At 32.5% G+C, this 22,686-nt stretch overlaps 3 protein-coding genes and 1 non-coding gene across 5 annotated transcripts in view; 3 read left to right on the forward strand and 1 right to left on the reverse strand.

Annotated features, from left to right (window-relative positions):
- The window catches only part of LOC108907856 (glutamate decarboxylase), a 61,271-nt gene extending 47,822 nt beyond the window's left edge, over positions 1-13,449 (forward strand). Inside the window, exons 6-10 of the mRNA XM_018711683.1 lie at positions 271-338; positions 7,876-7,954; positions 8,397-8,546; positions 9,091-9,285; positions 10,042-13,449. Of these exons, the coding sequence (XP_018567199.1) occupies positions 271-338; positions 7,876-7,954; positions 8,397-8,546; positions 9,091-9,285; positions 10,042-10,215 (666 nt within the window). The 3' untranslated portion in view covers positions 10,216-13,449. The remainder of the gene's footprint in view (positions 1-270; positions 339-7,875; positions 7,955-8,396; positions 8,547-9,090; positions 9,286-10,041) is intronic.
- On the reverse strand, positions 8,687-8,778 carry Trnai-uau. Its single transcript is given in 2 exon segments — positions 8,687-8,722; positions 8,741-8,778. It is a non-coding gene; the product is annotated as a tRNA-Ile (tRNA).
- Positions 13,450-13,918: 469 nt separating the features above from the next.
- Positions 13,919-17,194, forward strand: LOC108907833 (fumarylacetoacetase). Of its 2 annotated transcripts, none has more exons than XM_018711649.1 (9): positions 13,919-14,066; positions 14,664-14,774; positions 14,836-14,957; positions 15,029-15,169; positions 15,314-15,411; positions 15,460-15,621; positions 16,285-16,491; positions 16,564-16,712; positions 16,842-17,194. In XM_018711649.1, the coding sequence occupies exons 1-9, from the start codon at positions 13,983-13,985 to the stop codon at positions 17,037-17,039; spliced, it is 1,272 nt and encodes a 423-aa protein (XP_018567165.1). In that variant the 5' UTR covers positions 13,919-13,982; the 3' UTR covers positions 17,040-17,194. The 2 variants fall into 2 exon arrangements, with proteins under 2 accessions (XP_018567165.1, XP_018567166.1); XM_018711650.1 differs by having other exon boundaries at positions 15,469-15,621.
- Positions 17,195-18,745: 1,551 nt separating this feature from the next.
- On the forward strand, positions 18,746-22,589 carry LOC108907842 (fas apoptotic inhibitory molecule 1). The gene is made up of 3 exons (XM_018711661.1): positions 18,746-18,976; positions 21,453-21,681; positions 22,249-22,589. The coding sequence occupies exons 1-3, from the start codon at positions 18,782-18,784 to the stop codon at positions 22,446-22,448; spliced, it is 624 nt and encodes a 207-aa protein (XP_018567177.1). The 5' UTR covers positions 18,746-18,781; the 3' UTR covers positions 22,449-22,589.
- The last annotated feature ends 97 nt before the right edge of the window (positions 22,590-22,686 follow it).

A 22,686-nucleotide genomic window follows, 5' to 3' on the forward strand; every position in this document is an offset into this window, starting at 1 on the left:
ATACGCGAGTCAGCTGTGAAGGCCACCGACCCCCGCGCCGACTCTGTTAAACTCTGTACGTGCACTAAGCCTACTCACAGTAAAGTAGTGGTTACTCCACATGCCAGTTTTCTTCCTTAGCTAATTATTTCACTATTATTAGCTTTCTTTAAGTTCGGCAGAAAGTTAAGGTCCGACATTATCCAATAAGCACCAACTTTATTTTAATATTTAACGTTAAGCCGAATTAAGAATATTATTTCGTTTCATAATACCAATAATTTTTTACAGGCTGCTTGGGGCGGAGGACTTCTTTTATCCAAAAAGTACAGACACCCACGATTATCTGGTATTGAGAGGTAAGGAATAGTTTATCTTGTTTACTTGCTATGTGGATTTATTTTCTTAATTTAGTTAGTCCATTAAGTTATAAGAAGCGTGTAACTTTACACTTTTTCTGTAATTCACTCAAATTGTAAATTTACAAATCGACATTCGTATATTTACGACACCTAAAGTGCCATTTTACTAAGAAACAAGGAGACTGACCTAAGTATACTTAAGAATAGAGAAAAATTTGTGAATTATTACGTTCTTCATATAATATATTTTTTTAGATAGGTATCTAAATTTGTTCCAAGGTAGCAAGATACGACGCGACCTACCTAAAGGAAGGTAAAATAGGAATAAATTTTACCCATATTCCTTAGTTAACAAAATATTGGGATACTGAAAACTTGACACAACAGGTTTAAATTAACAAAGACAGTAACAATTAAAAATAAGTACATAATATACAATTTCTGTCCAGAACTAAAATTTAAATGAAAATCGAATATTATAACTAGATTCAAGGATCATAACGGGAGACGAAGACTGGCTTTGCGGCTGCGGTAATGAGACAAAAGTTTTTTACGCCTTTAATGGAATTGTGCAATTTGAGTTCTTGCCTAAAGGTGAAACAGCGAACCGTGTGTACTATCAGTGAGTTTTATAACGGTTACGTGAAAAAATCCGCAAAAAGGGACCAGAGTTATGTCGAGACAACTCATAGTTCTTACACCATGATATTTAGCTTTGTCAGTTCGTCAGATTTGTGCCAAAAATCAGATTATTGTCCTCCATCACCCTCCTTAATTGCCAGATCTAGCTCCTTGCGATTTTTTCTTATTCCCGAAATTAAAATTAGCGCTGAAAGGACGCCATTTCAGACTATTGATGGCATCAAGGCAAATTCGTCACAGACAAGGTCATTTCAAATGGGGTTATCGCGAAATGAAAACGCCGAGGATAGTACCTTGAAGGGACATGGACCAATAATGCATAAAATTAATAATAAAGTTAAAAAATTCAAGTTATGTTATTTTCTGAACAGATTTCGTATTTCCAAAATTATACACATAGAAAACTCTGTCATGAAAATTAACACAATTGTTCCTAAAATCGTGATAACAGCAAATTTTATAAAACTTTCATACTATATTGTTTGAAAATTTGAAAGAATCTGCAATTTTTCATAATAATTTCACAATAATTGTAAAAATAATGACAACGTAAACGTCGAATTTTCACACAATTTGTACATGTCCCCATTTAAGGGATGATTGTGTGAATTGTATGTTCTACACTTTTCCCGTGTAGATAACAATTTTCAATATTTTCTCCATTTAGCCAGATGGGCTATCAAAATAATTATCCTCGTAAAAGCCCGTATTAAAACTCTCCCCCACCTCCGCCCCTGCCTCGCCCATATAATCAATAATCCGATCCGATGCGATCGGATCGGGGTAGGCCGCGGGGCCGCTCATAAAGCCTCTGATAAGCCCTAAAGTGTGCATCAATTTGCATTAAAACTACTTATGGGTTTTAAAAACACTTCCACTCTGTGCTAAAGTGCCGAACGCACTCGGGGGGTGAAACGGTGCGACGATTGACTTGGGCCCATCCATTACCGAGGCGTCAAAGAGGCAGAGGAACGTCAATTACCTGCATCGAAAACTTCATAACACCAAAGTGGAGGCTTCTTGATGTAAAATATTATAAGCGAAAATTTACCCGTTACATTTGGATTAGTCCGATGATGTATTTTATTATAAATCCTGCCAAAAGTGCAGATTGCATTCTTTCTGCGACCTCAGCATTCTGTCTACATTCACCGTATACCAATAGCAGATCCATCAGTGTATTTTGTATGGATGGAATTTATTCTTCTTCAAAATGGTTTGTATGCTAGTTCGATTGATCCCAGACACAGATGCCAGCTGCCTCGTACTAAATGTAGGATCAAGATGAACTTGTCCCAAAACTGCAACTTCACTAGCTTTATTAACTATAGGTTTTTCAATTTCTCGTTTTTTATTGGCTACGTTCCCTGTCTCTTGAAATTTTTTTACTAACTCTAGAACATACTTCCTCCTGACATGTCGATCTTGATGTTGTTCATTAAATAGCTGAGCTGTTCTATTCGCACATTTATTGTTCATAAAGTAAAGCGAAATGATATCTACCCTTTCCGCAATGGAATAAACCATAGTGTTTAATTTTCAAAAACACAATTAAATAAACTACCAACCAACGCTTCCAAATAATACTAGAAAATAATTTGGAATCCACTAATTTTACGTTCATTGTGTGTGTATAGCATTCATTTCTGTTTTTTACAATTGTGTTTTTTTTTACGAAAGTGATAACAAATCGCCAAAAACCAATGTAACGCAAGAAATACTAAATTTATACCATTGGCGTACTTAACTCGAATGACTGACATTTTTACCGTTACTAATTGTTTGTACATAAGTTTCAACTTTAAAATCAAAATTCTTAATAAGTATTGGGCGGAATTATAAAATTTAAAGTCTGTTGTAAAGAGAATTGTAAGAGCTTTCAAAAGAAATATTACTCAACCCCCAATGCCATTTAAATATTTTGGTGTCATACTTACCCTTGCTTGGGGGTGAAAGTGGCGGAGTCAAAAATACCAGCAAATAATGTCCCCCTTTAATCTAAAATCGACGGATCTGAGCGTTTTTTCATTTGGCCACCCTGTATATGTACTGTTACAGTAGGAAATTCACTTTTTAATTCTAGAGAACCTTAGAAACAACAACTTGTGTCAGAAAAAAATTAGTAGTTATCTTACAATGAAGACAATATTTACGGAATCTACATTATAGTTCATAACCATAAATCTAATAATAAACCTGATATAAAGTACAACAGTCTTCAAAAAAGTCCCACAGCGAAACAAGTTCGCTTCAAATAATGAATGTTACGGAAGTGGTTTCTTGCCCACATCAATAATGGCTTTTTGTTTAAAACTCTACGGAGACGGCTTGTACTACACCACCACCGGAGGGTGGTGATTAATGGCTCAGTAATTAATAAATTCCTGTCAAGGGCATAATTGCGGTTTAAACCAGGCCAATAGGGAACAATAACTATCACGTCCAATTGGGACCACAATAAAAGCTTCGAGTTGATGTATACGTCAGTGACTTAGATTTTTGTCAAATGAAATGGATTTGCCCTCCGTTGTGTAAAATTCACTTAAAAAATTTACGTTTTAATCAAGTAATGACGCCTTTCTCTCCCATCCAGCGTCCACGAAATAAAGCGGGATCTAAAAAGCAAAAGCTTGTCGGATTGCGCTCTGAGTGTAATCCCTGATTACATGAGAATCCACATCTGGCCTTCCTCAAACTCCGACACGGGATTAAGAGATCAAAACTTTCACTTAAATGCCCCCATTTCCAGGGCGTTGTCTCTAAAGGAAATCTTGGGAACAATTACTGCGTTTAGTGTTATTTTTCTGAAACTAAACGTACTAACTATAAAAATATACTGAAAAACTAGCAAGTTTCAGCAGAACCAACGTTTGAATGTTTTCATCTAGATTTTAAATTATTTTCCGGAAAATTTTCATGGAATATATTTTTCATTGTTACGAAAAGCGCTTGTTCTAACGCAAGGCAAATTCCAATTTCTCGTATCTATAGTGATTTGATCTTCAAGTGAGGTGGAAAACTCTTAAGTAGCATGGAAAACTTTATTCTACTAATTTCGCTGGTAACATGAGACACAACCGAGCAGGAACTAGGTTTCAAGACTTCTTCCTGGTGCCTCGAAATGTTTTCGGCTTTATCCTTGTCCCCAGGTACCTATTTTTATTACCCTATCCTAATCAACACTTATCGGGGTCATTACCTACTCGGTTTGTGCTTATGTACCCCAATAAACAACAACTAATTTATGTTTACAGCCTAATAATTCTAATCTCATTTGCTAAATACATTTATTTGGGATAATCTGGGATAATTCAAAGTATAATTAATATGGCTCTTAAATTCCCAGAAAGCAAAATATATTTATTGGGGCAGGTACTAAATGTAATTGTAGCGTACTGCTACATATCCAATATATCACCATTTGGTAATACAGGCTGATGTAATAAGTACCTCGAAATTTCGAAAATGAAGATACCTCCACAAAGTACTTTCAAATCCATCGCAGATGCTTCAAAAACCTCTAAATAGGTTAAAGATATAAAAATATATAAGCTATATTGAAAAAGATTGGAATTACTTCCAAATAGTCAACAACTTCAAATAGTATTCGAAATGCATCAATAAAACTGGTAAATACTTCGAATTACGTCGGCAACTTCGAAATACTTACCTTGAAATCTTCCAAATACTACAAAATGCCTCGCAATACTAAAAAATACGTAGATCGAAATATCCTAAAAACTACGAAATACTTAATAATAAAATATAATTCAAACAGAAGGGGAAGAAAATTGTTTAAAATTCCCTTAATATAGGTACATAATAATAATCTTAAAATGCATCACCATCCATCAAAATAAACTTCTATACTCTACGGTCGAAATTATAGAGAGTGACTCATACATAATATAAAAACACTATTACCATAATGCGTATAAAAAATAAAATGATTTCTATGCGGTTCAATATTATTTATCTTTGTGCCGCTCGCCATGCACATCGGTAGAATCTATAATCGTCTATAGACTGAGTTACACTGAACGTCGATCTATATTCTATCTCTGTCTTTTGCACTTGGTAGGGAATAGGGAAATGCTTTTTTAGTGGGTGTAAACGGACTTGATTTGCCCGACCTGAGAAACGTCATAGCATAAGCGTAAACGAGGGGTCTAATTCCACGGCTATAATAAATTTATAAATTAAAAAAACACAACTGGGACGTTTTAAAATGCTGTAATAATTAAAATTGATCAAAGTGCCGGTTATAGCAAACCGTAAAAAATATTAGATGTTATGTTTTATGTTATGTTTTTTCAATATTTTCTATATCTTGTTGCCTTTTACGCAGACACACCAATGGATTTTCGTTCCCGGCACGCTTCATCCCCCTTACTAGTCCAAAAGCTAGCAATGAGTCACTCTCTATAATTTCGGCCGCAGAGTATAAATACATCCAAATCGTCAATTCATCTTTAGAATCTTTAAAAAAATAACTAAATTTTTCGTAGGCTTATTAAAAAGGCTCCAGAATGAATAAAAACTCTTTTAAAGATTAACTGCTTAAAGGCCAATAGCGAAAGATTAAATATCGAAATTAAAGGTCCAGTGCCAAAGATTAATCACGTTTATTGACCAAAGGTCAATAATCGGCTGCTAAAGGTCAATGAACTGAGTTCAAAGTTTGACTGATTTACAGGTTTTTAAACTACACATTTTGAAATATTTTCAGGTGTTTCGAGTGTCACCAGGTATTTAATACTAATAATATTTAGTTGTACAGGGTGATTCTTCCTTTCTTCTCCCCTTTACTATTGAGATACTACAAAATGGCATAGGCATGTAAAAACTTCTGTGGAAGGAATCAGAATTTTCAATAAGAAAAACAATTGAGCATCAATTTAAAAAGATTTGGCCACAAAACCGTTTTCTTTTTTTTTTTAGAAAAAAAACTGTATTTTTTTACAAAATAATATAAAAAACACATTACAAATATTTTGGTGATACGTGATGCATTTTTTCAACGTCCAGGTTGAACAAAAATTTAACCAGTAGATACTTATTTTTAACTATCATACATTTTAGTTGTATTGCACAGAATATTTAATATCCAGCGGTGATTCAGTCATAATGTCGTAATTTTAGCCACGTATTCGGAAGACCTCATAATAAAGACAGAAAATCGAGAAAATCATTTTTACTTGACATTTTAAAAATTAAGCAAATTACACCTTAACCCTCATTAATTTGGCGCCGACGTTCGAACGTTGAAGAGAAACAGCTAATTTCCTCAGTCGTCTTGAATTTTGCAACTGGTTTCAAAATCACTTGCAGAGGATCCCAACTTTATTAACAAAGTTGTATGGACGAATAAGTGAATGTTTTTTTAGCCCTACTACTATCAGTTTAAATAGGTAGATACCCATGGGCGTAGTCAGGATTTTTGCTAGGTGTGAGCCAGGCTGATTAAAAAAAAATCGACAATTTTTTTTTCTAAATCTCCTCTGAAATAGATTCAGGTGAGAAGAGATGCCTGTAAAAATCGGAACTCTTAATATTAATATTTAAAGGTCGCGCATCGCGATTTTCTATTTTCCATTTAAATAACATGGGAAAAATTATTTTTCAATTTTAGAATTTTATATCTTAAAAACCAATAGACGGATTTAAATGACCGAAATGTATTCTTGTAGGGAATTGAACGTTCTACAAAAAATGTCCCTTATCATTTTTTAATAAACCTGCTCGTACAAAAGTTATTCAAATTCAAAGTTGGATCCTAAAAAAAGGTCATGCAATCAAAACCTAACCACTTTTTGAAACTTGCAGCATGCAGCAACAATTAGGAGGAGTGCTCTTTGAAAAGCAATAAGTCACACAAAGATAGATATACGTATTACAAACTGAATAATTAGGTAATTGAACATAAAACTAAAAACATATATTCAGTTGTAAAACTTAGTGAAAACGTTAACAAATATTAAAAGCTAGATTAATGACCAAATATTAAATACGATACGTCAAGGTTCACTCTCGACAAACTTTTGTAGGTCAGAAGCGGTCCGAAAAGAGATTTAAATAATGATTTGAAACCATCTTTTTTAGCGTAAATATCCATTAAATTTTTTTTAATAGTATTCTACTCATTTTTCACCTATCTTCCCTTAAAATTAATGACATTATGACTAAATCATCCTGTATAAATGTCATAGTTTTGTCATTTTATAGGTGGATTAATCAATAAAGTAGAAATATTCATACATGCCATAAAAATATACGGTTATAGGTTAAATTATTTCAAATTTTCAAACAATAAGCTTTGAAAAGTGCAAAATAAGTATTGTTTGAAGAAAACATGATTTTTTATACATATTGTGGATATATAATATATCATTTTTAATATTTAAATATTTGCTTAACAATTAAATTTTCAGAACACATTTTCCAAATTTACTAAACTATCTTAAAAAATAACAATTTTTATTTTGCTGATTATTTGTATTATAAAATATCAAATATGTGACATATTATACAGTGTGGAACAGCCAAATGGAATAATTTCAGTATTTCAATTGTTGTGCATATTTATAAAAAATCCCGAGAACAATCGGTTTTGGATTCTGATATGACATCCTGCAATGTAAAAATTTAATAAATGTTTATCCCTAAATTCGACCCCCTTCCAGTGGCAGTTAGTTGCAACCCCTAAATTTTTAAATGGGAAGTAGGAGTTTGTGATACCTCATTTGAAAGGTATTTTCATTCTCTATTCAAAAATGCTATGGTAAATCGCAATAAAAAGAGAAATGTTAAACATGTACAACAGGTTTAACTTTCATTATTAACTACTATTTCTATTCTATTGCGGTAAATTACAAATATATATTTTTTCCAGAGCGGATTCAGTGACATGGAATCCACACAAATTGATGGGGGCCTTATTGCAGTGTTCCACGATTCACTTCAAGGAAGATGTAAGTTTCGTTAAAATTTTTGAATGATGATGATCTCAGTAAATTTTACCGTTTTCTAGACAAACTCGTTCTAATATAAACAATTTATAATAGTCTTACTAGGTAAACATTTCATATAGCAAACTTTATGTGGTTTCAAATATTCATGAGTGACTGAGAATGCGGATGCAAAAACTAATTTGGTTTGTTTTTCATTTCTTGTTAATAAAAAGCGACGGAGAATGTTATTATTTTGTATTTTACGGACGTATTAATAACTAATTGCTTTCTTGGTTTTTTATTTTGCATTGACTACATTTATTAATATTGACAAAATTATTATTTATTAGTTAACAAAAGTAGATGATGTCTAAACTTTTAAATATATGGATATCTCAAATTTGGAGATTGCGATTTCTTTTTTTTGCCTATGAATAAACGTTGATACGAAATTTTGCTTCAGGGTTTGCTGATGAGTTGTAACCAAATGTCAGCCGACTACCTCTTCATGCAAGACAAACTCTACGACATCAGGTACGACACTGGCGACAAAGTCATTCAGTGTGGCCGACACAACGACATCTTCAAACTATGGCTACAGTGGAGGGCAAAGGTATGTGAGTTTACGACAAAAATAAAAATGCTTTCATATCCAAATATTTAAACCAATACTTTTAATATAAACACATTTTTCACATATTGTATTTTTTAATAAAAATAAAATTGTAAAAGTATAGAAAATAAAAAAAGCTATTCCCCAGGTGAGGCTCGAACTCACAACCCCGGCATTGCTCACGACTACTGTCTTATAAGTACCGTGCGCTAACCAATTGCGCCACTGGGGACATGTTTACTAGCTTTCTCGCGATGTCATTTCTATTGCTGATAACGATGTTCCCGCTTCTTTTAATTACTACAGCTTTATAAAGTTCAATTGAGCATAAATACATGACATACACGTGTGTGTGTGTTTTGTTAATTATCCAATGCCTACAAATACATTAATATATCATTATAACTGTTTAGAGTACATCGCACAGTGCGTAAACGAATTTCTCATTATTTATTTTAATTTGTTTATAATCAAACGATTTTTAAAGACTTCCAAAATTAATTAACAGAAAACAGTTAAATAAGTATTTAAAAAATGCTCGCAGGGAGATCGTGGATTTGAGATTCTCATGGACAAGTTGATGGAACTAACGGAGTATATGGTAAAGCGCATCAAAGAGCAACCGGACAAATTTTATTTGATCATGGAACCAGAGATGGTAAACGTCAGCTTCTGGTACATCCCCACGCGTCTGAGGAAGATGCCCCATGGACCCCAAAGGGAGCAAGAGCTGGGAAAGGTTAGTGTCGTATCTCTGAGCACGGTAGATAACAGTTCCTGTAGATAACTACTAAGTAAATAAATTCGGTTAATAACAGTTGATATTTAATAATATTATTACAAATATGCTAGACATTTGTGTCCTATTTATTGGCACAGTCATAAAACTCTTTGAAATAAGCTCTTTAGTGCAATGTTTTAGCTGCTTTTAACTGCTTTGCAGCGTTTCGGGTGCATCATCACTGGTAAATTTCAGACCATGTAAATGTTCTTTTAAAGGTCCAAACAGGATATTTGAGAATACCTCATTTTTATCACACAAATTACAGAAGAGGGATTTTTAGCAAACGTAACCCTTATTTTATTTTAAATTATTCTTAGATACGGTTTGAAACTGTTCAAACGCCGCTAGACCTGAAATTAATAAAAAACAATATAAATAAACTACTTATCAAAAATCAATATTAGGTAATTTTTCAAAAATTGCAAGAAACTATTTCCACAGTATGCTTCTAAACGGCTATGAAAATTATCTCGCACGCAATTGCTCCAGGCATCTGACCAATTTTCGCGGTGATTAAGCGAGGGGATACAGGATCGACCTAAGTTTCGCGTAATAATTCTTGATGGATTTTCTAGACCACAGGTTGTTTAATGGAAATTGTTTAATTTGAAGCTCTGTACTACCCTTTTGAAAGATTATTAATTGATGTTATATACTTGCACAAATTTGATTAAAAACACGTTTGTAGCATGTGGCAAAACCTGTTTTCAGATGTGCCCCATCTTGAAAGCGAGGATGATGCAGTCGGGCACTTTGATGGTGGGCTACCAACCAGATGACAGAAGACCAAATTTCTTCAGGAATATCATCTCTTCGGCTGCGGTAACGGAGGATGACGTCGATTTCCTTCTGGACGAAATGGACCGTCTCGGACACGATTTGTAAAGTAGTAATTAAATAAACGTTCTTCCTTTGCAGAATAGAGTAAGCATCTAAATTCTATGAAACGATAGGAACGGGCTGGATTTATAGATATTATTTACTACCTATGTTTCTATTAGCGTGGAAAAATGTTAAGGAACTTGTCAGTCTATCGTTATTGCTCAAAAGAACTAGAGCGATAATAGAGCTAGAGCTTCTAAGCTAATTCAGTGTATATTTGTTATTTTCAAATCATTCATTTCGATGCTATCTTGGTTCAGGTAGCTCGTACTGGAAAAATAATTTTGGAATGATTAGAGAATTTAGATGCCTTAAATTTACACCTTCTAAGTTTTCTCTCAAGTCTTTTCTGCATTGTTTGTAAAAAGTAGGGTTAGATTTACACACCAGCTCCCTTTAAATGGGGCTATCCAGGCAATGAAGTACAAGAGAGTATAAGTAGAAAAAAATGTTTCAAAGCAGGAGTCAATTGGAAGCATGAATATTAAATTGTCTAGTTTCTGGGAATACAAATAGATAAATTCGTATTGTTTTAATGAATAGAACATTCCACGATGTAATTTAATTCACAACTACGTCAAGTGTGTCAATTAAAATAAATAGAGGAATTTAAACTTTCCGACCATTTGTCGGATAAGACTTAGATAAATTTATTGTCAATTAGGTCGACTTCTAAGACAGAACGTGTGTCAATATTTAATTACCCTGACTTCGAACGACAAGACCTTCACTGTGGATAAATACAAAAGATTTCTAGCCAAAAAATTAAAACTAACTCGTAATTTTTTATATTTTTTATTAACGGCGGGCGCTTAAGAAAAACATTGTTCTACAAAGACAACATTTAAACATTTAGGGTTTACTACTTAAATAACATTAACTTTATGTTACGACGAACAAAAAACAACAAAAAACGGACTGACAAAGGCATTTTTCAATCTATCTCCTTAATACAACAAATTATACTTTATTTAGCTGCAATGAAGTATACTTAATTTTGGTTTTAAATGTGACAAGTATCAAACTATCATATTTTGGTGATATAAATACTAACAATATTTAATTTGAAGATTCTACATTATTATTTACATCTTCGGTGGTGTTTAAAATTTATAGTTTTGAAATTACCTCGACTTTTCTGCATTTTGCACCGGACCTTAAAAATTTCATCCCACTTTTGAAATTTTGAGACATTATTCGATACTATTTTAACAATGACTTATCAGCTGTTACGAAAAATAAAAAATGCACAACGTGTTCTTAAAACAGGAATTTCGTAACTAACTTTGATTCAACACATCCTCAATCGTTAACATTCACACAGCACAAAAAAGTAATCTGTAATCTGCTACCAAATCTTGAAACATATGATTTCAGAACCTAAATGACAGCTAAACAAAAAGCAAGAGCATCAATTAATATCGCTAAGCGTCGCCGTCGTGCACGCCGTGCGAAACCAATTTTATCAGCTAAAACATATCATCGTAGTTTAGCTTAGAGTTAAATACACTGAGAGAAAACTTAGCAACTTCCTTTCGGATATTAGATGTCGTGTTTATAAAATATGTGATATCTTATTTTAGTACTACAGTTATGTTAACCCCAAAATAACCCTGTCACTGTTAAATATGTCCTAAATGTAAAAATAACCGCTAGAAAAAAATACCAAAAACACTATATGTGTGTGCAGTAGCGTATACTTCTAATATATGGTTAAAAATGTGTAGCTAACGCAATAAAGTGTATAGAAAGATAATTGTTCTGTTGATAAATTTATTATATCAAAGCATAGACATATTTAATTATCATGCACAAATACCTTCCAAACAAGGTGCTTTATTATGTTTGTTGAGTATATCTATTAATGTTGTTAACTGCTGCAAATTTTTATATGTAACTTATCCCTATATTAAGTTGTAAAGGCTCAAAACTCATTGCAGACACAGGCACGGTACGTTCATAAACAAACTTGTTTTGAGCCTTAATAATTATTTTAATGAAAAAACTGGAGTAGTTTTTTAATGATCAACAGATATCAACATGTTACAACGAACAGTAAAAATAGGAACAAAGTTAAGAAGTCTTCACGTAAAATATAATTCAAAGTGCCTTTTTGTTTATCTAATTAATCACTCTTTAAAAATTTCAGGATAACGATATATGGAAGAAGAAAAATTAATATTGATCTATTCCTATTTTTTTATCGAAATAATTATTCTATCTTAAAACAACAACTTCTATTGGCTCACTGTATATTTCATCCGCGGTTGCTTCAAGTCACTGTAAAAACAAAACACCATCAGCTGCATTGGAAAATAGGAAAATGTTTTGCTCTGCTTTGCTACCAAAAAGGGCAGATATGAATGTATTGTAATGAATCAATTAAAATACCTGGTGGTCTACGATTACTGTCACTCTTATTTTCAGATATATATGAAAAAAATATGTAAGAATAAAAATTACACTTTTTGTATTTTAACGCCCTGTATATTTTTAGATATTTGAATAGAGCCATCTATTTAGAAAAATCCCTATTAAGACTTCATCTTCGTAACCCAACCTTCAATTGTTTTCACAAGATATTAGAACATTGAAATTTGCCACACTTTTAATAGCCCGATTTTTCCCTACTTCCAAAAATACAGGGAAATAGAGGGTGATATTTATAGTGGACAACCCTATATTCTTTGGTATACAACAATATGTGTCTATGTGTATGAGTTTTGATAAATTGTTAGTAACAAAAAGTTGTTGAAACTGCCAATTAATAGTTTAATATTATTATTATTGATACGTACTGCTCAGAAAAATTTTGATATTTCTCTGAAATAAATTTTGGGCAGTACCTAGCTAAGTAAACGTTTTTATCCATAAAAATTTATTGTACAGATGTTTGATTTTGTACAAAATTATCTACAGCTGATTAATTTGTTGTTTGTATGTTTTGTCATCTGTAGCATTTCGTTGACATCGTAGTTTTCCATTACAAAATCAATGTCTTCCATGATGTATTCAGAAATTTCACATTACGGTAGAAACTCTACATGAAGCTAAGCAATACTACCGTTCTGTACCTACAGGGTGATTAAAAAATGGCTGTATATTTTTATTTTGTATATAACTGGGTATAACAGCCAGAAGAAAAGTATACTAGCAGCTAAAAAACTTACTAATAAATATTTTAATAAAAGTTATATTCAAAATAAAAATTTTGGTTATTTTTTGGAGTGCCCTGTATACTTGTAACAAATTTTGATCTCCGACTGTAATTAATGTATTTAAATGTAATTTTTTTAACTCGTTATAAAAGCTGGTTTATAACGTTTTAAAATATATGAATGTTTGTTAATACGAAATTACAAAAGTAGAAAATACCTAGTTGCTTGCAGTGAATAGCATCGAATTCTAAAAGATGCGAAATTATATTGTAATAAATGTGTACATTATCAAAAAAATAAAAATAGTGTCATGAATATCTTAAATATTTTTTATCTCTTTCCTGCCATTTTTTAATAAGTAGTTTATATTACGTACCTATTTTTGTTTTGCTCTCGCTGGAAAAAAATCTAGCTACGCCCTTGTTATGATATAACTTTTATCTGATTAACCAGTTTTTCAGAATCGTAAATTAGAATGTATTAAAATAAATTAATGCTGTTATTATTATTAAAACTAGATAAAAGCAAAATAGTCCTTGATACCTCAGTCAACAACGCTTTTGTCATCATAAAGTACATAACAACTTTGTTTAGTCTAATAGTAATGCAAAAATGGTTTGTTTTTTAAAATATTCTAAATATTGTGACTTTCCAATTGAAAATTTGCCTTACGGAGTGTTTTCTACTCCTTCAAATGTAAGTAAAAGCATGTTTTATCCATGTTTTCCACGTTTATCTGTGTCTACTGGTTAGTTATAAAATGTAAACAATCTACGCGTTAGAATTTTAAATTGCCTTTATTTACCTATCCGAAACTATAATAAGCATATTCAGACTTATTTTTAATTACTACAAATCAAAAGTACTACAACACAAGTAAAAATAGAAATACTAGACACAATTATAGTAAATTATTTGGTAATTTGGTCACATCTCTAAATGTCAATGAGGCTGAGACTATTGTTGGTGTTGCCATCTATCGGCAGACTATAAAAACAGAAACAAAGAAAACATTTTATACGACGACGGAACATTGACCTTTCTCAACGATTAGAGAGAAAGAGCGAATACCCAAACTATCGCATTTTCTCTCTACAGCGTCTACACTTTTTAACACTCAGTGCTTCTTCCATGTTGTATATGCTGCAAGACTGAAATACTCCTTAGTTGATTTAATATGGCATAGATGTCTCCGCCTATTGGGCGCACAAATTAAAATGTTACAAAATTATTCTAAAAGTTTTGGTATATAAAATAACATAGTAAAACGTTAATAATATATAAAATTTCCAGCCGACTCCTAGAATTGGTGTGGCAATTGCAGATGGAATTTTAGATTTAAGCGAGATTGCTCACCTATTCACAGGACCAGAACTGAAAAATCATCAACATGTATTTAGAGAAGTGAGTTAAATAGTATAAGAAAAAACAAAACGCTTCCCTCTAATTCTGTTTATTACTTTAGCAAACTTTGAACAGCTTTATGGCCTTAACACCTAAAGCTTGGAAGGAAGCGAGGGAAACAATACAAAGCCTTTTGTCAGAAGGCAATCCTACACTTCAGAATAATTCTGACCTTCGATCTAGGTAGGGATCAAAGGAAGGCATTTGTTTTTGTATTTTTTTCTTCTTTTTTATTAATAAATTTACTATTTCAGAGCGTTTGCTCTACAATCTGAATCAATTATGCATTTACCAGCTAAAATAGGGGATTACACAGACTTTTATTCCTCGATACATCACGCTACCAATGTTGGAGTTATGTTTAGAAGCAAGGAAAATGCTTTGATGCCTAATTGGTAAGGGATTTCTGTTATAACAGAAACGTTTTATATAAAATTGACCATGCTATTTCCAAATTAAACATTTAAAAATAATTTTGTTAGCAAAATGTTTTATTTTTTAATAAACCAACTACAGCATAGAATGTAATTTTCTTTAAGGAAATATTTACCAGTCGGATACCATGGCAGAGCCAGTTCTGTGTTAATTTCAGGAACTCCCATACAGAGACCTTATGGACAGACTACTATAGTAGACGGTAAGCCATTTGGTTAAAAAAGAAAATAACAAATTACATAACCACGAGAATTATCAGGAACGCCGCCAGTTTTTGGACCATCCAAACTGATGGATTTTGAATTAGAAATGGCCTTCTTTGTCGGAGGTTCGACCAAAGTGGGAGAACCCATTCCTGTCGAAAAAGCACATGAGCATATTTTTGGATTTGTCATTATGAATGATTGGAGTGGTGAGTTTGGAAAAATGTTTCAAATCATTTATTTATAAATGATTTAGAGTTTTCCCTATTTTTCCCTGTTTTGGACTCTATAATAAATAAATGTGATGTGAACACAAACATTGATGTGAACACCTTATATATTTTTACATATTTAAATAAAGCGTTTTAGGTTAACTATGATATAAAGTTTTATGGGTTTACCTTTAATAATCACAGCCCCTTAAAAAAAAACTGGCAGGTCCGAAAGACAAGACCCTGGTATCTATATGTTTTTGGGGTCGCTGAATCCGAATCCGGTGTCCGTTTTAACCGATTAGCTCTGGGTTAAGGTCAGTTCAAGGTCACACGTAGAGAATCAATTGCCAAGAAAGTAAACCCATATATCTGTGTTTTTGTGGTCGCTTGTTCGAATCCGTTGTAAATTTGACCCGGTCAGCTCTGGGTTAAGGTCAGTTCAAGGTCAAATGTAGAGAATCAATTACCAACACATCTATAACGTTTGCTGGGGCATATACATTTTTTTTTCCAATTCCTATACAATAAACCTCTATCTATGTGTCAAAATATAAATGAAAACCCTGTATCTAACTATCTCATCATTAATTATACTTTTTAGTTTATATTTTCTTTAACAATGCGATTACAAATCTTTTATACTCAATAAATTTTCAGCAAGGGACATCCAAAAGTGGGAGTATATACCCTTGGGACCCTTTACATCTAAGAATTTAGGAACAACAATATCTCCGTGGGTAGTCACTACCTTTGCCTTGGAGCCATTCATCGTGGACAATTATCCACAAGATCCAGAACCGTTTCCCTACTTGAAGCATTCCGACAAATACAATTTTGATATCAATTTGCAAGTAGATATAGCTCGTAAGTTTAAAGTAACTGAAATCGAAGAATTTGTCTTGAATAATTTTATTTTACTTACTTTTATATTTTCAGCTAAAGGAAGTAACGTTTCAACGACTGTATGCCGCTCTAATTACAAATATTTATATTGGACAGTGAAGCAACAGCTGGCTCATCACACCATAACCGGTTGCAATGTCAATCCTGGTGATTTAATGGGAAGTGGTACCATAAGTGGAGATGTAAGTGTGTTCTAGAGAAGCACTAAGTAAAAACTGCCATATTTACACGGAAATTGTCGAGTTAGTTTGAGTTGTTGATACAAAATTTTATTTTTCAACCTTTTTTTTTAACAGTTTATTTTTATTTAGACATCTGACTCATATGGATCGATGCTTGAATTATCCTGGAAGGGAACAAAGCCTTTGGTATTGCTAGACGGTTCTCAAAGAAAATTTCTTTTGGATGACGACACTGTTACCATGAAGGCCGTTTGCGAGGGAGACGATTACAATATTGGATTTGGCACTTGCTCTGGAACTCTACTACCGGCTAAGGAACTAAAGTAATTTTTTAATTTCATCAAATTGGACATTGCGTTCTACTTGAGGAAGAACTGAACTTTATTTTGTATTTTCATATGGTTTTAATGGTTGTAGTTTGAACACATAAACAATAATAATGTAATCAATAAATTAATAAAATATATATTTTTATAATGTAAATGGTTTAATAAAGTATTCTATTGAATTGTTGGTTTTTTATTGCACATTATAAACTGTACTTGAGAGTTAATTTTCTAAAAATATAAATGGTGAATAAAACATTTTTAACTAATGGTATTGTCAGAAATAACTACTCAGCGAGCTACATCGTTAACACTGAAAAATAGAAAAAGAAAAAAAAATAAATTATTTCATTTATTAAGAGACAAAAACAACACAGAATGTAATATTAGAAAAGTTACGTTACACGATGGCAAAGCAAAGTTTAAACTTCTTAAACGTACAATGGGCTTATTTAGCATACTTTTCATATTCATATTCAGAAAGTATATACTCAAAATAACTATTAAAAACTACAATTCAATTTTAACGTGATTTATTGCAAAACCGAGCTTACCTATATTTGATCGGAGCAATCGGCCCTAAAGTGAAATATAATTTTAATCCGAAATCCCCTCCCCCCCAAAAAAGTTAAAAAGTAAATCACGTTTACAAGGTGTTCAAATTTTAGGAAAATAAAAAACACTTTGCTTTTATCTCCCTTGCTGTTTTAGATATTAGGTAGCATAGCAATAGAGTCATTCACTAAACATATTGATTTATTTACGTATAGTACCAGCGTTATGATCTGTTTTTAGTAAAATCCAATAAAACGTTTTATGGAAAATCTGGTTTACGGTACGATACCAGCTTGCTTCAATACAAACATTAATTTTACAGGATATACCTACCCGTATTGAGCGTCACAGTGCAGTGGCGTGTTAAATTGTCTGCATAGGTACGCACTAGCTAGTTGACATATTTGTCAGTCGATAAATTAATTTTTGTTTTAATTAGGTAAATTATTAGATTAAATTTAATTTATTTACATCAAATATCGTTAAGGATATTTGAATACTTTTTAAACATCAACACCCTTATTTATTCAGGGTTATTGATAACATATTAAAATAAAAAAAATTGGGAATAGTTGCGTCATGAAAAATAGGTCAATATCGTAAAAAAAAAATTTGTAAAATCTTTAGTGAGAAAAAATTATTAAAGTTATAGTATTTTGAACTTTTACTTTGCTGGGCTACTGTAGTCTCTAGCGTCATTAGCAATGCGCTCATTCTCCACGTAGCTTCAGGCGATTCCGAATACTGAAATCCGATTTTAGTATTAACGTTTTTGCGATAGTGTTTATATTAATTTTTCAGGTTTCAAAAATGGCTTACGTGTATAGCAACTCGAAGTTGATATATATCCTTTTAATTTATGGTAGAGGAAGACAACATTTATGTTATGGTGAAGCATTTGTGTCATGATGGAGTAAGATTTATGTTAGTTCGTAGAAACTGAGTGACATATGTGCCCAAATACTTTTATTTATTTCTTTCCTTGGGAAAGAAATTATTTAAATTTTTTGTCCATTCATTTCTATTACACTTTGCAATACTTTATTATTAGTTCAGCGCCTACGCCATTGCTAGCGAAAAATCGTTCACTACTAATATTTCAGTGGTAAATAATTCATTGCATGGTTACGTTTCGCGCTATCAAGGCCGAAGTGGTATCGATGCGACGTGAAAATTAATAAATCTACGATGTACCTCTTCCCTTATCCCCAAGTGAGTGCCTTGGTAGCCATGGCCGAGGGTCGCGGTTTGTCGCAATCGTCTTCCCAGGAAAGGACGGATCTGGTGGCGTACTGGAGCGTTCCATTGCTGGACGGCGTGCACACGATCGAGTTCGAACATGGGACCACTAGCGGCAAAAGGGTAGTTCGGGTGGATGGGAAGGTAAGCTAAACTTTTGTTATTTGTACCTTTGTTTGCGCTAGATATTTACTTATGAATTAGCTTATTATAGTTTTTTGGGTAAATTAGAGTGTTTGTAGTAGGTACTAATTCTTAAGGTAGCAAGGTTAGCATGCATTAAACAATATTTTTCTACATTTGAAAAGAAGCAGATTTTTTTATAAATATTACTTTAGCACAGAATAAAATTCTAAGCAAAATTTCTTCTCATTCATCTCAATGTCTGAAAAAATAGGTATTCGTATATATATTTAATCATTCATATTTATAAGCCTGTTTAGAAATGAGAGTAATAAAAGCTTATTATGTATGCAAATCGTAAATAAATGTAGTACTGGTGCTTATATTCAATATTTTTATATTATGTATTATCGGTATAGATGAGGTGTACTTTTAAAAAAACTTTGTGTGACCGGGTTGTACTAAATTGTAGCAGGTAGCTAAAATTTAATCCCCGACAATCCGTCTTTGTCTATGCCGCTTCAATTTCTCGGTCCATTTCTCTTATAAGTAAACAATATAAAAACAGCATTTCAAAACATGAGGCTACTTTAAGCATCATAACCGGGTTAAGAGGGTTTTTAGTAATTCAAATAAAATTATTCAATATTATTATCAAAATATTTATTTAAATTTAATGAATAGACTTTTATTCCACACAAAAATATATGTATTTTGAAAATTCAAATTATGGTGAGTAAATGTAGTGTTGTATAAATGTACAATAAAGAAAATAAAAAAGTAGGTATATTAAAATTCATCCTCTGAATATTCTGATGAATTATCTTCGTCTCCTAGATTGATAACGATAGGTTCCACAGTAACGTCAATTAAATTATCGAGTTCCCACATTTTCTCCTCTTCTTTTTGTACATGATGTATACATCTTTGCCAGTTATCTGCAGTTACTCGTTCCAAGGAATTTTTTAACAAAATTTTCACGTCACTTAATTTAAACGTCGTATTATTTCGCGCTACATCTCCTTTTACCTGCGCCCAGACTAATTCGATTGGGTTAAGTTCACAGTGATAAGGTGGTAACCGTAGTACCGTTATTTGGCGATTTGTTGCCATTTCATCGATAACATATTTTTTCTGATCTTTATTAAGATTGACAAGTGTCAAAAGTTCCTTTTTCACCATATTTGTTTCAAAAGAAATGTTTTTTCCGGATAACCATTGAATTATATCGGCTTTCCTCCAAGCAGTCGTAGGCGTCCGCTCGGTCTGCCGTGAATGGTAACTGGCATTATCCATGACAATTACAGACCCCGGAGGAATAAGATCCAACATCTGTGTAAAATACTCTTCGAAAACATCTGCGTTCATGTCTTCGTGATAGTCACCTGTATTTTTAGATTCAAATAAAAGTAAACCGCCATCTACAAAACCACTGGCACTACCTATATGTGTCACTATTAATCTTCGCCCTTTACCTGAAGGTGCCTTGAACCCTGTTGAAAGTCCATCCAAAAATGCTTGTCGAAAACTTTTTACATTTTTATCTTGCCATACTTTTGTTACAGTATATCCCTCGTTGACCCAAGTTTCGTCTAGATAATAAATATTCCTCCCTTCGTCACGGAATTTTCTAATTGATCTTAAGTAGGATCTTCGCCAACAAATAATTTCATCTTTATCGATAAGAACTGACTTCCTGTTCTGCTTTTCCCAGCAAAAATTCAACTCTCGTAAGACGGCCCATAATTTGCTTCTACTGATTTTTGGCAAATCGTTGTCCTCTGAAAGTTCACTTAAAATTTTGTTTAGCGTTGGTATTTCTTTTTTAAAATAAAATGAGTGTACTTTTCTGCGAATGACATTTTTGAAGAAATCATCTATAACGACTTTTGACCTCCCTGTAGATGATTTTGGGGGATTTACAGTATCTTGTTCATTTTTTGTTTCCTTTAAAAGTCTGTAGATAGTCGATTTTCCAATCCCTGTCATTTTTGTTAGCATTAGTGTTACCCGATAATTACCTGAAACGAAATATTACCACGCCCATGGCCGGTTCTTATCTCGGGGTTTTATTACTCTCTTTCATTTCCAAACAGACTTATAGATTAATAATGATTTGTATAGTCTGAAATTGGGTAGTGATAAATTTTTCTTAGAATATGCCCTGGACCATACAATGTATAGTATACGCAATTGACGCAGATTGAAATCAGTCTGTATGCTGCTTCTCTTCGTAGCGTTGTTTACGGCGGTTGTCATGGCAACGAGGCGGCAAACTTTTAATACAACATGCATTTTAAGAGAAATAGGGGAGCTGATAGTGGAAAATATATCATATAAAAAATAATACCTGAATCTACTAATAGAAATATAACCTACGTATGATATTTCTTTGTCATATGTCTTTTATAACTTTTATTTAATAATTCTGTACCTAGAGTTTATTCCATAAGTAGTTTTAAATGTTCACTCCTATTGTATAATTTTATATTTGTAGGAAATAATTAGACGAGAATGGATGTTCAAACTAGTCGGGGAAGAAATATTTAATGTAGGAAAGCAACACGCAAAATGCGTGTTACGGGTCGATCCAATGCCCCATTTCACCTTCTCCTATAGTCTATACGTCGACGGGAAACCTTTGGAAAAGTTCACGGAAAAGCAGTCCCAATCGATACGGTCCTGGGCCGTTTTGTCTGAAGGGAAACGGTATAGGGTAGTATTTGGTAAGTCAAATAATTGTTCAATGAAATAAATTATAATGTTAAACTTGAGATTGTTAATTGATAGTTAATTGTTAAAACTCGGCGCCCAAAATAAATGTTTTAAACGGATGTGACGTCATTTAGCGCGATAGAGAATCGAGAAAATGAATGTCAGGCGCAGGGACAAGAGGACCCGACAGTATGAATAGGAATCTAGAGACGGCCAAATTCACTTGGAAACACGCGCGGTTGGGAATCAGGGTATGTTCTCAGTCGCACTAAATGACGTCACATTGCGTTCTTGATTACGTGACAAAATTTAAATTTTTTACACTATTTTAAGATCTGTAATTAACTTGTATAGTGTTAACGATATTTATTATTATTTTTGGTCTCTTAGTTGTATAGAAATTAAATTTTCATATAAATTGCCTATTACGATAATTGGACCAAATATCCTTTAGCCTTTAGCCTAAAGTTTTCTTTTGTAAGTTACAGGATTTTTAATTTTTTAAATAAGCATCTTCATTGTTTCGCAATATTAATAATGAATCGCCCTGTTTATTGATCAAACAAAATTTGTTGTAGAAAAGCAGTCTTTGGACATTCACGTCAACGGGCAGGTTATCGAGGCTGAAAATTCGTTTGTAGACGATGGCACTGAAATGAAGTTCGAACTGGGCTCCTCGAAAGCTATAATAAAGGCGAATTGTTGTGACAAAAAACAAGGAGTAATACATCAGTTGTTTGTGAATAGTGCATTGATCGAAGAGGACACTTTCAGTTAACACTATCGTAAAATAATGTAAATATTAAAAATACTAGCTTGAGTAAAGTAACGAAGAAAGCACAAGTTATTCCCAATATTAAAAATATAATTATATTAATTATATTAATTATATTAATTATATTATACCTACATCTACTAATTAAAAGACAATCTATTGGAATATTTTTTCCCAATAAATACCTCTTTGTAGCAGCCATATCATTGTAACTTTTCTTCATAATTTACCTAATTCCTTA

This window comes from Anoplophora glabripennis, unplaced genomic scaffold, assembly GCF_000390285.2.
Source record: "Anoplophora glabripennis isolate ALB-LARVAE unplaced genomic scaffold, Agla_2.0 scaffold224, whole genome shotgun sequence".
Lineage (NCBI taxonomy): Eukaryota > Metazoa > Arthropoda > Insecta > Coleoptera > Cerambycidae > Anoplophora > Anoplophora glabripennis.

What these genes read in the sequence shown, in the direction of transcription:
- LOC108907833 (XM_018711649.1), top strand. Translation starts at nt 13,983, where the DNA reads ATGGTTTGTTTTTTAAAATATTCTAAATATTGTGACTTTCCAATTGAA. An exon ending in ACAGACTACTATAGTAGACG is followed by an intron (nt 15,412 to 15,459) that starts GTAAGCCATTTG and finishes CATAACCACGAG; the next exon opens with AATTATCAGGAACGCCGCCA. An exon ending in CATTATGAATGATTGGAGTG is followed by an intron (nt 15,622 to 16,284) that starts GTGAGTTTGGAA and finishes ATAAATTTTCAG; the next exon opens with CAAGGGACATCCAAAAGTGG.
- LOC108907842 (XM_018711661.1), top strand. Translation starts at nt 18,782, where the DNA reads ATGTACCTCTTCCCTTATCCCCAAGTGAGTGCCTTGGTAGCCATGGCC. An exon ending in TAGTTCGGGTGGATGGGAAG is followed by an intron (nt 18,977 to 21,452) that starts GTAAGCTAAACT and finishes TTATATTTGTAG; the next exon opens with GAAATAATTAGACGAGAATG. An exon ending in ACGGTATAGGGTAGTATTTG is followed by an intron (nt 21,682 to 22,248) that starts GTAAGTCAAATA and finishes AATTTGTTGTAG; the next exon opens with AAAAGCAGTCTTTGGACATT.